This window comes from Gopherus evgoodei, chromosome 6 (assembly GCF_007399415.2).
Source record: "Gopherus evgoodei ecotype Sinaloan lineage chromosome 6, rGopEvg1_v1.p, whole genome shotgun sequence".
Lineage (NCBI taxonomy): Eukaryota > Metazoa > Chordata > Testudines > Testudinidae > Gopherus > Gopherus evgoodei.
In genome coordinates, this window is record NC_044327.1 from 111,358,332 (window position 1) to 111,373,613 (window position 15,282).

Here is a 15,282-nt window from a genome sequence, read left to right on the forward strand (position 1 = left end):
CTGGATATATACCCCTGCCAACCCAACCGCTCCTCAGTTCCTTCTTGCCAGCTACTCCGACAGTGGGGAAGGAAGGCGGGTTTGGAATGGATATGAGCAACACATCTCGAAGATCAACAGTTACAAAGGTGAGTAACCGTCTTTTCTTCTTCGAGTGATTGCTCAGATCCATTCCAGTCAGGTGATTCCCAAGCCTTACCTAGGCAGTGGGATCCGAGTGAGATGTGGCAGCATGCAAAACCGCTGAGCCAAAGGCTGTATCATCTCTTGACTGTTGAACCAGAGCATAATGCAAAGCAAAGGTGTGGACCAAGGACCAGGTAGCTGCACGACATATTTCGTGGATTGGTACATGAGCCAGAAAGGCAGCAGATGAAGCCTGAGCCCTGGTAGAATGTGCGGTGAGATGGCTCGAGGAAACATAAGCCAAGTCATAACAAGTGCAGATGCACGCCGTCGCCCAAGAGGAGATCCTCTGGGAGAAGACAGGTAGGCCCTTCATTCGGTCTGCCACTGCGACGAAAAGTTGGGGCGATTTACAAAAGGGCTTTGTCCGTTCGATATAAAATGCGAGCACCCTACGGACATCTAGGGAGTGCAATTGTTGCTCCTGTCGTGATGAGTGCAGCTTCGGGAAGAAGACTGGAAGGAAGATGTCCTGATTGATATGGAAGGTCGATACCACTTTAGGGAGGAACGCTGGGTGTGGTCGCAACTGCACCTTGTCCTTGTGAAACACAGTATATGGTGGGTCCACCATGAGTGCCCAAAGCTCGGAGACTTGTCTGGCTGATGTAATGGCTACGAGGAAAACTGTCTTCCAGGACAGGTATAGCAGCAAGCAAGTTGCTAACAGCTTGAATGGTGGAGACATAAGTCTGGTTAAGACCAGGCTGAGGTCCCAGGTAGGGGCAGGGCGGCATACTTGGGGGTATAGGCACTCCAAGCCCTTGAGGAACCTGGAAACCATAGGGTGTGAAAACACAGAGCGGCCACTCTCTCCTGGGTGGAAGGTAGAAATGGCTGCCAAGTGCACCCTCAATTATGATACCGGTAGGCCCTGCCGTTTGAGAGACCAGAGGTAGTCCAGGATGGTGGGGATCGAGACCTCGGTGGGAGTAACATTTTGCATTTCGCACCAACAGGAAAAACACTTCCACTTCGCCAGATACATAAATCGAGTGGAAGGTTTCCTGCTATCCAGGAGCACTTGTTGTACTGAGGCAGAGCAGTGTAACTCTGACTGGCTCAACCACACAGGAGCCATGCCGTGAGGTGAAGGGACTGCAGGTCTGGGTGGTGAAGTCTGCCGTGGTCCTGAGTTATGAGATTTAGGTGAAGAGACAGGGTAATTGGGCTGGCTATTGACAGTTCGAGCAACATGGTGTACCAGTGCTGCCTGGGCCATGCTGGGGTGATCATGATCAAGTGAGCTCCATCCCTGTGGAGCTTTAGCAGGACCCTGTGAACCAGCGGAAACAGTGGAAAGGCGGAAAGCAGTTGGCTCATCCACGGTATCAGGAAAGTGGACGAGATCGAGCCTGGAGAGAGACCTTGGAAGGAGCAGAACATCTGGCATTTCCTGTTCTCGTGGGAAGCAAAGAGGTCTATGAGGGGAAAACCCCACTTCCGGAAAACAGAATGAATAATGTCCGGATGGATCGACCACTCGTGAGAGCAGAAGGATCTGCTGAGTCGATCCACCAGAGTGTTCTGAACCCCTGGGAGAAAGGACGCTACCAGGTCTATCGAGTGGGCTATACGAAAGTCCCAGAGTTGAATGGCTTCCTGACAAAGGGGGGAGGACCGTGTCCCCCCGTTTGTTTATGTAATACATGGCCGTTGTGTTGTCTGTGAACACTGAGACACAATGGCCTTGCAGATGATGTTGAAACGCCTGGCATGCAAGGCGGACTGCTCTCAACTCTCAGACATTGATGTGCAAGGCCAGCGCCTAAGACGACCAAAGGCCTTGAGTGCGAAGATGTCCGAGGTGAGCATCCCAGCTGAGAGATGACGCATCCATCGTCAGGGCCATAGAAGGCTGGGGCGGATGGAACGGCATCCCTGCACACACCAGGGAGGGCGTAAACCACTAGTCGAGGGAGCCTAGGAGTCTCGGGGGAACCGTGAGGATCCTGTCTATATTGTGTCTCCCCAGGTGGTATACTGAGAGCCAAGTTTGAAGGGGATGTAGGCGTAGCCTGGTGTGTTTGGTCACGAACGTGCAGGCAGTCATGTGACCCAGGAGGCCAAGACAAGTTCGAGCCGAAGTGGTTGGGAATTTTTGTAAGCCTTGTATAATATCATTGATATCATTGCATGAAACCGCGGCTGTGGTAAGCAGGCCCTGGTGAGATTGGAGTCCAGAATGGCCCCAATGAATTCTATTCTTTGTGTGGGAACCAGAGTAGATTTCTCTAGGTTGATCATCAGGCCTAGTTGGATGAATAGGTCCTTGATGATGCCCACGTGCCACGTTACTTGGGTCTCGGAGGCCCCGTGAACGAGCCAATCGTTGAGATACGGGAAGACGTGTATGCGTCAACGACGGAGGGTGGCGGCGACTACGGCCATACACTTTGTGAACACTCTTGGGGCTGTGGAGAGGCCAAACGGAAGGACCGTAAATTGGAAATGTTGACGGTTGACCACAAACCTGAGGTACCCTCTGTGCAGAGGATAAATGGCAATGTGAAAATACGCGTCCTTCATATCGAGGGCGGCATACAACTCTCCAGGATCCAAGGATGGGATGATGGTCCCCAGGGATACCATGCGGAACTTCAACTTTATCAAGAACTTGTTGAGTCCCCGCACGTCGAGAATTAGTCTGAGACCTCCCTTCGCCTTGGGGATTAGGATATAGCGGGAGTAGAACCCCTTGCCTCTCAAGTCCTCCGGTACCTCCTCTACAGCTCCCATGGCAAGTAGGGACCGTACCTCCTGCAAGAGGATTTGCTTATGAGAGGGGTCCCTGAAGAGGGACGAGGATGGGGCATGGGAGGGGAGAGGCGAAATAAACTGAAGGCAGTATCCAAATTCTACCATGTGTAAGACCCAATGATCTGAAGTTAGTTGGGTCCACGCAGGGAGGAAAAAGGAGAGGTGGTTGCAAACAAGAGAGAAAGGATCCTGTTGAACAACTGGTACGTCGCCCTCGGGCGCGCCTTCAAAAGTTTGGTTTAGGTCCCACGGGTGCTTTGGCAGGGCTGTGATTCTGACCCCCTTGGGGTCCGGACTGCCATCTACAATTGCCTCGGCCACGCCTCCTGCCGAAGTCCTGCCGTTGTCTAGGCGGGGGGTAAGGGCGCTGAGGCTGGGGCCGGAAGGGTCTGCACCGAGTCTGTGGTGTGTGCATCCCGAGCGAGCGCAGGATCACCCTATTGTCTTTCAGACTCTGCAGCCTAGGGTCAGTCTTTTCCAGAAATAGGCCCTGACCTTCGAAGGGCAAGTCTTGTATCGTATGCTGCAATTCAGGTGGAAGGCCTGACACCTGAAGCCATGATATTCCTCTCATGGCAATTCCTGAAGCCAGAGTTCTGGCTGCGGAATCAGCTGCGTCTAAGGAGGCCTGGAGAGAAGTTCTCGCTAACTTCTTTCCTTCCTCCAAAAGGGCTGCAAACTCTTGATGCGAGTCTTGGGGGACTAACTCTGTGGACTTCTCAACCGCCGCCCAGGTGTTACAGTTATAGCGGCTAAGCAGGGCTTGTTGGTTTGCCACCCTGAGTTGGAGGCCCCTGGCAGAGTAGATATTACGTCCCAATAAATCCATGCGCCTAGCCTCCTTTGCTTTTGGGGCAGGGGCTTGCTGGCCATGGCGCTCCCTTTCGTTAACCGATTGGATGATGAGGGAGCAGGGAGGATGGTGTACGTACAGGTACTCGTAGCCCTTAGAGGGCACCATGTACTTCCTCCCAACTCCCCGAGCCGTGGGCGGAATAGATGATGGAGACTGCCAGATGGTATCAGCCTTCGCTTGGATCGTGTGGATAAATGGTAAGACCACCCTTGTGTGAGTATCAGCCGACAAAATATCTACCACCGAGTCCTTTATCTCTGGAACCTCCTCCACCTGGAGGTTCATATTCAGGGCCACCCATCTCAGGTGGTCTGGATGTGACCTTAGGTCAATTGGAGGAGGGCCCGAGGAGGATGTCCCCGCCACTGCTTCATCTGGAGAAAAGGAAGAGGAAAGGCCAGGGACAATCGGGTCTTCCGTTGTCTTGTGGACTTGGGCGACGTCCAGCTCCGGTGGGACCTGAGGGTCTGGTGCCTGAATAGGAGCATGCTCTGTACTCGCAGGAGGGGGGCGGCTAAAAGTAGCCTCCGGCACCCGGTGCTCCGATGGTACGGAGCGTGATGGCACTGGAGGTCCACCTTGGGCTTGGTGATATGCCCAAGGCATCCAGAAGGACCACTGATGAGGTCCTTGGTCTTGAGCCTGGGTCTCTTGGAAGACACGGCTGGGGACATCTAAATCACGGTCCTGTGAATAGGAAGCACTGTCCACCTTGGATGAGATAGATGCATGGCGAGATGACCAAGGAGGAGCTGAAAACCCCTGAGAATGGTCTCCATCCCTGGGTAGTCTGTCTGTACCCTGCAGCGGAGAGCGGTACCGGGCGTTATACAGGTACTGGGAAAGAGACCGGGACCTGCGACTGGAACGCTGCCGGGAGGTCGACCGGGACCTCGAAGCTCGATGCCGGGAGTGGCTGCGAGAGGTGCGGTGCTGGGAGCGGTGCTGGGAGAGGTGCCGGCAGCTTGATCGGTACTGAGGGTACCGGGCCGGCGTACGGGGTCTTGAACGGTGCCATGAGTGCCACCAGTACCGAGATGGACAATGGTACCGGGACTGCGAGCGGCATCGGGACCGGGATCAGCGATGGGACCAAGAACGCTGGAGGAATCGTGATTGGTGCCTCTCAGCGGTGCCGACGGAGGATGGTTTCAGTAGGGCAGGCTTGCCTATGGACTGTATAACCTGCACCGGCGATGCCGGGGGTTGAGGCAGCGCAGACTCCGTCAGTGCAATCAGTTACCTTGCCGCAGAGAATGTCTCTGGTGTGGAGGGAATAGTAAGCTCAACCACAGCGCGTGCTGGGGAGCTGTCAGGCACCGGATTCAATGGCTCTTGCGGACCGGAATCGACGGTGCTGAAATTGTTGGTGCCATGGCAGTTGTTGGTGCCGGGCGGTGCGACTTAGGCGGGTGCTCCGACTGCGGCATGGACACGGAAGCCACAGGAGTCTTTATGTTTTTTTACCCATGGGGAGAGGGAGCAGTGCCGAGCAGAGGTCTGGGCCGGCGACGGTTGGTGCCGAGGGGCCTTAGTGGTACCGGTGCGCTCCAGTGCTGAAGATGCACTTCTCCCCGGTGTGGACTGTCCGGCACTCGGTGCCGAGGGTGGAGGAGTAAGAGCTGCCTCCATCAGGAGCTGTCTGAGATGAAAGTCCCGCTCCTTTCTGGTCTGCGGCTTGAAGGCCTTGCAAATGCGGCACTTATCTGTGAGGTGGGATTCCCCGAGGCACTTAAGGCAGGAGTCATGAGGACCTCCTGTAGGCATCGGCTTGTGACAGGCCGAGCACAGTTTGTAACCCGGTGAACCGGGCATGGGCCTCGGCACCGGGTGAGGGGAAGGGGCTAATCCCCGAACCCCTCTTAACTATATACACTAACTACATTAAAGAAAATAATAAACTAACTGCAAGTATAGAAATTTGAATGATATACACAATAACAACGAGAAAACTACGAGTAGCTAGGGAGGTGGAGATCAGCTAAGCCACGCTCCACTGTTCCAACGACCTACAGGGGCGGTAAGAAGGAACTGAGAAGCGGTTGGGTCAGCAGGGGTATATATCCGGGGCCATGGTGGCGTCACTCCAGGGGGCACCCAGCCGACCCACCGAGTGTTGCTAGGGTAAAAATCTTCCGACGAACATGCACGCAGTGCGCGCACACCTAACTGGAATGGATATGAGCAAGCACTCGAAGAAATTAAATAATTTGACTAATGCAATAAACAAGTTAATGGCAGTTAGAAGCAGAACTCAGGAGTCCTGACTTCAACCCCCTACTTTAAACATTAGACAACACTGCTTCCCTATTACCAAAACCCAACATCGAGCTAAAACTTTCAGTAACACATTGACAATTATTTGATTTATTTCATAGGCATTTAGTTAAGAAACCAAATTAAATAGTGTTTTAAGGAAGGAAAATAATCATGAGAAATGTGGGCCAGGTCTATACTTCAAACTTTTGCTGGCACAGCTACATCAGTCAAGGGTGTGATGGTATAATCTCTGTCCAACATAGCTGTGCTGGCAGAAGTGCCTCACATAGATGCAGTTACACAGGCAAAACTGCATTTTTGCTGCTTGTGAGAGGAGAGAGGGCTGGCATAATCAATACTGGCAAAAGCGTAGTTTTGCTGGTATATGCAATGTCCAAACTAGGAGCACTTTGTTGGTACAGTATACTAGTATAGCTATACCAGCAAAGCACTCCTAGTGTTGACCCAGAGGTGGTTGATACTAAGAAAACGGAACATTTTATTAGGGTTGCATAATTCTAACTCTCTCAAAAGACTTATTGAGAAGACAGGCCATTAAACGGCTTCAAGAGGACAAGTTCTGGCTTCCAACGACTTGGGCTAGATTCACACTTGTAATCTAAAGATTAAACACTTCATTACCAATATTTTATGTCATCCAGTTCTCCCTCTGAGCACTACTGAAAGACACAATATGTATTCAATCACACTACAGGTAAAATATAAAGCTATTTTTCCTATGTCTATTAACAAATAGATATTGTCACAGTGTATTTCACATTCTTCAAATATAAACTTGATTTGTGCTTACTTATTTCCACATGGAGCATCCCATGGAAACTGTAACTACGTGTGATTACATATAACTATATTATTAGTGTAAATTAAAATGTTGCCTATTTTTTAAACAGCAAAACTTATTTTGAGCTATAAAAATGTGCCCTCTAACATATCTCAAGGCAGATAAAAATGTATGAGAGGAGACAGATAAACTTACTCGAGCTATACGGGAACATCGACAGTGCAGCTGGGAGAATGCCTCTCAGCCCAGGTAGACAGACACAATTAGCTCCTCTTGAGCTCATGTGCTAAAAATAGCAGCATGGCCATTGCAGCACGGGTGACAGCACAGGCTAGCCACCCAAGTACCAGCCTTCCTGACCCCCTGGGTCCAAGTTCACGTGGCTAGCCTATGCTGCCAAAACATCCATACAGCTATTTTTTAGCACATTAGATTGAGAGAGCTTGCATTTGTCTGTCTACCTGGGCTGGGAAGCATGCTCCCAGATGCAGTGTAGAGACACCCTATCAGACAAAGGGGAAAAGTGAATTCCATACTGCATGGACTCTCCATTAAGATCACTCAGTCACCAATTTTCTGGCCTTTAAGTCTAAGGACTATTAGCTTGTGTGTCTCTGCTGACCTAAATTGTCATAATGGCTCACAAGGGAGAGGCAGCCTGGTTGATGTAAGGCATCTTACATCAACCTAATTATGTCAAAGTACACACTACCCACACTGATGTAAGTGTCCGACTACACCGACATAATAACTCCACCTCCACAAGAGGCACAGGGCTGTCAGTGTAGTTAGGAAGACACAGTGTCTGTCTAGATACTGCATTACTTACATCGGCTGTTGGCTGTCTTATCAAGAAAGCAAGACAGGGAGAGCCCAGCCCCCAGCTCTCCACTCCTAGCTGGACTGCACCCACCCCGCTCCTTGCTCCCAGCAGGGCTGCTGCGTAGAGGCTCCCTGCTCAGGGACCCAAGAAGCCCAGGTGGCTGCCCCCACGCCCAGTTGTGAGTGGAGAGTTGAGAGTTGGGGGGGCAGTTGGGTTCCCAGCAGGGAGCTGCGTGGAGCTGAAAGCCTTGGCTCTCAGCCACCCACACTGCCCCTCAAGTCAGCGGAAGTACTCCTAGCGAGGACACACACCACCAACAGAAGGAGGGCAGTGTGGACATCAGCCACCGCGCTGGCTGTAAGTCAACTTAACATAGATAGACTTAAGTCTGTAGTGCAGACATGCCCGCAGTCTTTCAGACAGCCAGTCATATAGGGATATACAGATCAAAGTCAGTACCTTGAATTGCACCTGGAAGTTAAGTGAAATTCCATGTAGATCTAGATTTTTAAGAACATACTGGATCAGACCCAGTATCGTGTCTTCCAACAGTGGCCAATGATAGGTGCCCCAGAGGGAAAGAACAGAACAGGTAATCAGCAATCCATCACGTTGCACATTTCCAGCTTCTGGCAGAGGCTAGGGCCACCATCCCTGCCAACCCTGGCTAATAGCCATTGATAGAGCTATCATCCATGAATTTATCTAGTTCTTTTTTAAACCCTGTTATAGGTCTTGGCCTTCACAACATCCTCTGGCAAATTGTTCCACTGGTTGACTGTGTATTGTGTGAAGAAATACTTCCTTTTCTTTGTTTTAATTGCTGCCTATGAATTTCATTTGCTGACCCCTAGTTCTTGTGTTATGAGGAGTAAACTGCAATTCCTTATTTCGTTTCTGCACACCAGGCATGATTTTATAGACCTCTATCATATCCCCGCTTAGTCATCTCTTTTCCAAGATGAAAAGTTCCAGTCTCATTAATCTCTCCTCATATGGAAGCTATTCCTAATCATTTTTTGGCCCTATTCTGTACCTTTCCCAATTCCAATATATCTTTTTTGAGATAGGGAGACTACATGGGAACACAGTATTCAAGATGTGGGCCTAACATGGATATGATATTTTCTGTCTTATTATCTATCCCTTTCCTAATGATTCCCAACATTCTGTTAGCTTTTTCTGACTGCAGCGGCACATTGAGCTTATGTTTTCAGAGAACTGTCCAAGATCTCTTTTTTGAGAGGTAACAGCTAATTTAGACCCCATCATTTTATATGTATAGTTGGGATTATGTTTTCCAATGTGCATTATTTTGCATTTATCAACATTGATCTAGGAGAACTAGTGTAATGTGTTCCTTGTGACTGATTCTATTTAATAAGCGAGCAGCTGCAATCTACAACTGCTGCAGCTCACACATATTCTTCAAGGGCAGTCCATTGTAGAATGCACTGCAGTAATTATGTCAGGTGTCACAGTGCTTTGCCGTACTTTGCTGTTTTATCAGCTATACTTCTTATTGGAGTCACAATATTTTGTAAGGAAATACATACCGGCCTATGTTCTTGTCTTCACTTTTACTCTCTTAACCTCACTGTCTCAATCTCTGACATCAAAAGTTGCTGCCATAGCACAAGAGTTTGGGATATAATTTAAATATGCTGTTAATATACTTATTTGTGTTTGATGGAGTCACTGCAGTTCTAGAAAAATGTTTGTTAATCTGAACTGAACAACATATTGTAAAGGGCCTGAATTGCTGACTGACAACTTCTCTATATTCTCTAACTATGCAATATTGAGGGCCACCCAGAGGACTCAGGGGGCCTGGGGCAAAGCAATTTCAGGGGCCCCTTCTATTAAAAAGAAGTTGCAATACTATAGAATACTATATTCTCGTGGGGGCCCCTGCAGGGCCCAAGGCAAATTGCCCCCTCCCCTCAAGGCAGCCCTGGGAAAAATAAACATTTAAAAACCTTCCGCATCTTGGCACAAACCCAGTTTTAAGAAAACTTCTTTTCAAGTCACCTTTACAAGGTATCACTGGTTCTCAGCATGAGCTAGTGCTAAAAGACACTAAAGCTCATTAAAAGGGTTGGACAAATATTTTCCATCAAAACTTTTTTTGCATTGAAAACTAGGAGTTTTTAAAAAGCAGAAAAAAAATCACATCTGCTTTCCTTCAAAATTTGTTGTGGTTTTTTTAATTGAAAAGCTGAAATTAGTCTGCCAAAACCTTAACATGGTTTGGGGTTTCAGAAGTGTGTCGTCAAATATTTGCTGCTTGCTGTGTTTGGTTGTTTAAAGAACCAATTAAAAAAGTCTGCTTAAAAAAAATCCCAAAACTTTTGAACCACCTCAGCTTGTGACCAAATGCCTGAGTCCATCCAGTCAGAGATTTTTCCAGGTTTCTGATACTCTGCTGGCTCCCTTGACTCATATCTGTCTCCATAACTTTGGGTTCATTTAGCTTAGAACATAAGAATGGCCATACTGGGTCAGATCAAAGGTCCATCCAGCCCAGTATTCTGTCTACCGACAGTGGCCAATGCCAAGTGCCCCAGAGGGAGTGAACCTAAAAGGTAATGATCAAGTGATCTCTCTCCTGCCATCCATCTCCACCCTCTGACAAACAGAGGCTAGGGACACCATTCCTTACCCATCCTGGCTAATAGCCATTAGTGGACTTAACTTCCATGAATGTATCTGTTTCCTAGAGACTGGCTCCACGGGGTCCCTCACAAACTGGAGACGGTTACTGCGGTTTTGTCTTTAGTATAGCTTATGTACATACTCCATGAACTGAGCATTTGAGCTTGTTCCAGAATCTGGGATGAACCTATGTTGTGAAAATTGAAATGCTCAAAATAGCACATGCATGTGAATGGACACAGGGTGCTAAAATTAAACTAACCTAGGGGTTCTCAAACTGAGGGTCGAGGTTATTACTGGGGGTCACGAGCTGTCAGCCTCCACCTCAAACCCCGCTTTGTCTCCAGCATTTATAAAATAGTGTTAAATATATTTAAAAAGTGTTTTGAATTTATAAGGGGGGGGGTCACACTCAGAGGTTTGCTGTCTGAAAGGCGTCACCAGTACAAAAGTTTGAGAACCACTGAATTACCTGACGAACCTCTGGAGCCTCGGGAGGGTGGTCTCTAGGTTGGGAAGGAGGTAGATGGTATAGGATATTGCTCTTCTCATGTGATCCCTCCCCCATGGAAAAGATAACAACTTGGTTCTTTGTGTTAAATAGCTGTCTGCAAGCCTCAAACTGCTGTATGAGCTTTAGAGTAGGAAAGGCTGTGCCTCCCCAAACAGCCTGGCCCTGCCCCCTATCCAACCCCCATCCATTTCCTGACCCGACTGCCCCCCTCAGAATCTCCAACCCATCCTGCTCCTTGTCCCCTCATCGCCCCCCAAGACCTCCTCCCCAACCACCACCCCGGGACCCCACCCCCCACCAATCCCCCCTGTTCCCTGACTGCCCCAACCCCTATCCACCACCCTACAGAGTCCTGACAGACCCCCGGAATGCCCACGATCCAAACCCCCTGTTCCCCATCCCCTGGCCACCCCGCCAGAAACCTCTGCCCCCTCCCTGTCCTGACTGTCCCCGGGACTCCCTGTCCCTTATCTAAGCCCCCTCAGCCCTGGCCCCCTGCCATGCCGCTTACCCCCATCTCCCCCCTCTCCTGAGGGCTCAGCGCGCCGTGTCCAGGAGAAGCCCTGGACAGCGCTGCAGCAGTCTGACTCCAGTCTTACTTTTAATAAGCATAATTAGTATGTTCAGCATTGTACAGTACATAGAACTATAGTCTCTGTATCAAAGAGCTTATAATTTTGAGGTCCTTAACTCAAGCAAACTAATGTTAATTTTAATTGGGCTTTGCCTAAAACCTCATTAAAAAATTAGTAAGGTCTTTAGTATTTTCCCCTAACTTAGACAAACAGAATGGTTCAGCTGCTTAAGAAACTGGAAGATCAGATGATGGTGAAAATTCATGACTGTTTTTTTTCTTCAGATATATGTTGTGATATGTTATAGACTTCTGGAAGCACTAACTGAGGTGGATGAACATTGATAGGCTCTGCAAAAGTAGTATTTGAATGAGGGATTTTAAGGAAGGATTTGAATGAAAAGATAATTGATGTTTGGTGCAAGCATAAGGGGTAGTGAAGATGAAAGCACAAAGATGATAGGGGAAAGATAAAAAGGGCGGTGAGATATACCTCTTTCATATCCTTCCCTCAATACCCACTTCTGCTTTGATGCTAAGTGTCTGAAGTTGGGCCACGTTGAAAATTAAGGGCCGCATCTGAAAATTTTGGGTTGTGACTTGCCATGACCAAACAGAGAGTCAGTGTTTAGACAGCAGACAGTTGTAATTAGAGAATCAGTGAATTGGATTCTCAATCTTGTGCTGTCCTGTATAGATCATGCTCTTCTTTCATCAACACTGATTTTATTTCTATTTGCTCTCTGTTCAAATGTCTGTAACCAATTCGACTTGCTAAAGGATCCTAGTGAATAGTGATTATGCTCTTTTTGAACCAATGAGTTATTGTACATTGCATCACTTGAAAATAATGCAAACAGTTAAAAAATTGCTATCCTAATTATTAATGACTTTTTTTGCATAAGCTCAATGTGTATTTAAAACAAAGTTATACTGCTGTCTGTCCTAATTCAGTACATGACTGCTGTGTTGACTGGCCTGTTAAGAGTTATAAAAATACTTTAGATATTTTTTTAAAGTAATGTTAATTATTCAAAACATATAACATTCTATACATTTGCCTGGCACTTTAAACTGATATTAAAGCTATGGTCATTAATTTGCCATTTACTTATTACCAGTTAATTGCAAGTAAATTAGAAACTGAATTGAGAACACCAAATGTTTGGTGACAAGGAATAGAATAGGAGGGTAGGACTGGAAACCTAGAGGTGAAAGGACCTGATTTTCCTTTACACTAAGGTCCCTTTATCCCACTTGCAAGGTAAGGAGGCCTTAAAGGGTGCATAAATTAAATTTACATTAATTTTAACATCCTGCATTCTCCCAGAGTGGTGTACAAAGGCCTTAATGTAAACGAGACTGGCCCAAAGACTGATTATGCCATTACTAAATTTCAACCATCTAGGTTCCTCCCTCCAGAGTTGTCTTTGCTCTTCTAAGGAAGGTTTTAAAATTTATCATACGTGTTAAATCTGTATGAATAGGTATCTTGTAAATAACTTTCAGTTGGTAGAGAACATACTCAAAGATTGAAAACAAAATAAACTGAGCTGTCAGACATACACCACACCAACCCCTAACAAAAGTTGACTACTTACTGCAAAAGAATATGTACCAATTGGTTCAGGATGTGGGTAAAAAGCACATATCGTGTGGTAATCATTTCTCGAACAACAAAGACAGAAATACAAGTTATTTACAATGATTGTGCTATATTATACTAAACAGACTGTCAGAAAAGATTCAAAGCATAAAAGCTTCTTTTTCAAACAAGAGAATAAATAATACTGAATTGGGGAGAAAATAACTACGTAGTATATTTGGTCAAAGCAGTTCAACATTCTTACTTCAATTTTCAATTGTTAAATTACATTGTGTTCTAAAACTGCAGGAAACAGATTATAGGATCTGAAAAATTGTCACTTAGATTATTACAGCATGGTCATAACAATATCAGCCATTTCTCAAAACTTCTTTTTTAAAATGTTGTCTTATTAAAATAAATGGATCACCAAATATAAAATTCCACTACAAAGATTTAATTCACAACTTGTTGCAAATAGTATTTACAGGACTACCAGATCTTGTAACAGGCACTGTTTTCATTTAGTCTTGGGGTTTTTTTGCTGACTACTTTGTGTTATATTTTCTAATGTGGTGCAATTAACTACACTTTAATTTCTACTTAAAAATAATTGCATTGAAGTTTCACATGTTGTAGTTATGTAACATCAGTAACATCATAGTAATGTCAGTTGTTCATATACACTATGAAATGTGTTACTGCACTCAAGGCCAACAAAGGATTAAGATTTTCAGGGTTGCACAGGCTTTCAAATGCCAGCAACAGAACATATTATTTACTCCCAGACGAATATGGAGTTAACGTGAAAACATCTGTAACTACATGAAAATTTATATCTAATTCTATCGTTATGAACTGTCAAAAAAAACCCAAAAAATCAAATGTATTATAACATCACAACAAATTGTCAACAATCATGAGTAAACAAGGTGCATTTTCTTTCATTATGCCATGTCAGTTAGGAGTACCTTATATTCATCATAATCTTTCTCATCTAGCAAATTCATTTTATCCAACTCTACAAGTTGTTCTGGGGTTGGCTCAGTTGGCAAAGGTTCAATCGACACTTGTTCATATATTGGTTTTCCATTAAAAAAAAGTTCTTTCCAATCTCGCATCAGTTTAACTGGAATTAGGCTGCAGAAACAAAAACAAACCAAATTAGCTGTCAAACCAAAACTAACAAGTCAGCTATTTTGAGAATTATGGACCCAATTCTGCCCCAAACATGCAGCAGAAGTAAACAGGTTCTACACTACAACATCTGTCGGATTTGGGACAAAGACAGAACCCACCCTAAAGACCGCAGAGTTGTACCCAACCTCATCTGCAGCTGCTGTCATAGATACAAGGGCCGCTGTATCTCCACATATGTGCCAATGTGCAGTATTTGATTGGTGAAACTGTGTAGTAGCAAATCTATTGTCTCTGCCCCTCTCCCACTCCAAAACTTATATTCTCACTGGGGAAGGACTCATTGGAGGATCTGTGGAGATGTACTCTAGGCTACACAAGAGATGTGGACTCCACACCTAATCCAACCCTTCTGCAGTTTTCCTGCACTCAGAGCCTTATGCACCAACAAAAGAGGATGGCAATATCTGTCCAGAAATGCCTACTCTACACGTTAATACTAGTTTATGATAATGTAAGTAATTCAACCTGATTATGTTAAAGGTTTTTCTAGAAAATAACAAATTGAAGTAGATATAAATATGGAACAAGTGTTTTTATTATTAAAGATAAAACAAAGAACCTGAATAAATATGGAACAAGTGTTTTTATTATTAAAGATAAAACAAAGAACCTGAACACATGATATGTAGTAATTCTAGGGTTGCTCAAATCAACAAGCTGAGCAACACCTGTAGCACAATTAGTCTGTATTCAACAGGTGTGCTCAAACTGAACTGAGTTATATTATTGTCAAAACACATAAGATTACCTTATAATTATCTTGCACTTTGTATTGAAGAAAAAAAAAGCTGTGATTTAATTATATGATCATAAAAGGGCACAAACATAAAATTGCTAGCAGACAGTATTATCATTTTGGAACAACAACTTCAACTATTTGAATTTTCTTCTTTTTAACTATAGATCTGAGATAACTGAGTGTTATGCTATAAATATACTTTGCACATAATATCTTTGAACACTGACAATAATACTGTTTGCATCTTGCACAAGGAAATGCATGGAAATACTGACAAAATTTACCTCCCGTGGCAGTCAGGATGCTGATACAATCTTGATCTGTATATG

At 45.7% G+C, this 15,282-nt stretch overlaps 2 protein-coding genes across 2 annotated transcripts in view; both read right to left on the reverse strand.

The window, feature by feature from the left end:
- LOC115653412 (sperm flagellar protein 2-like) overlaps nucleotides 1-8,222 on the reverse strand; it is a 67,237-nt gene extending 59,015 nt beyond the window's left edge. The window contains exon 1 of the mRNA XM_030566705.1: nucleotides 8,146-8,222. The gene's annotated coding sequence lies outside the window, so the exon portion shown is untranslated. The remainder of the gene's footprint in view (nucleotides 1-8,145) is intronic.
- A 4,274-nt stretch (nucleotides 8,223-12,496) lies between these two features.
- The window catches only part of LOC115653413 (sperm flagellar protein 2-like), a 47,084-nt gene continuing 44,298 nt past the window's right edge, over nucleotides 12,497-15,282 (reverse strand). The window contains 1 exon segment of the mRNA XM_030566707.1: nucleotides 12,497-14,154. Within this exon segment, the coding sequence (XP_030422567.1) occupies nucleotides 13,962-14,154 (193 nt within the window). The 3' untranslated portion in view covers nucleotides 12,497-13,961.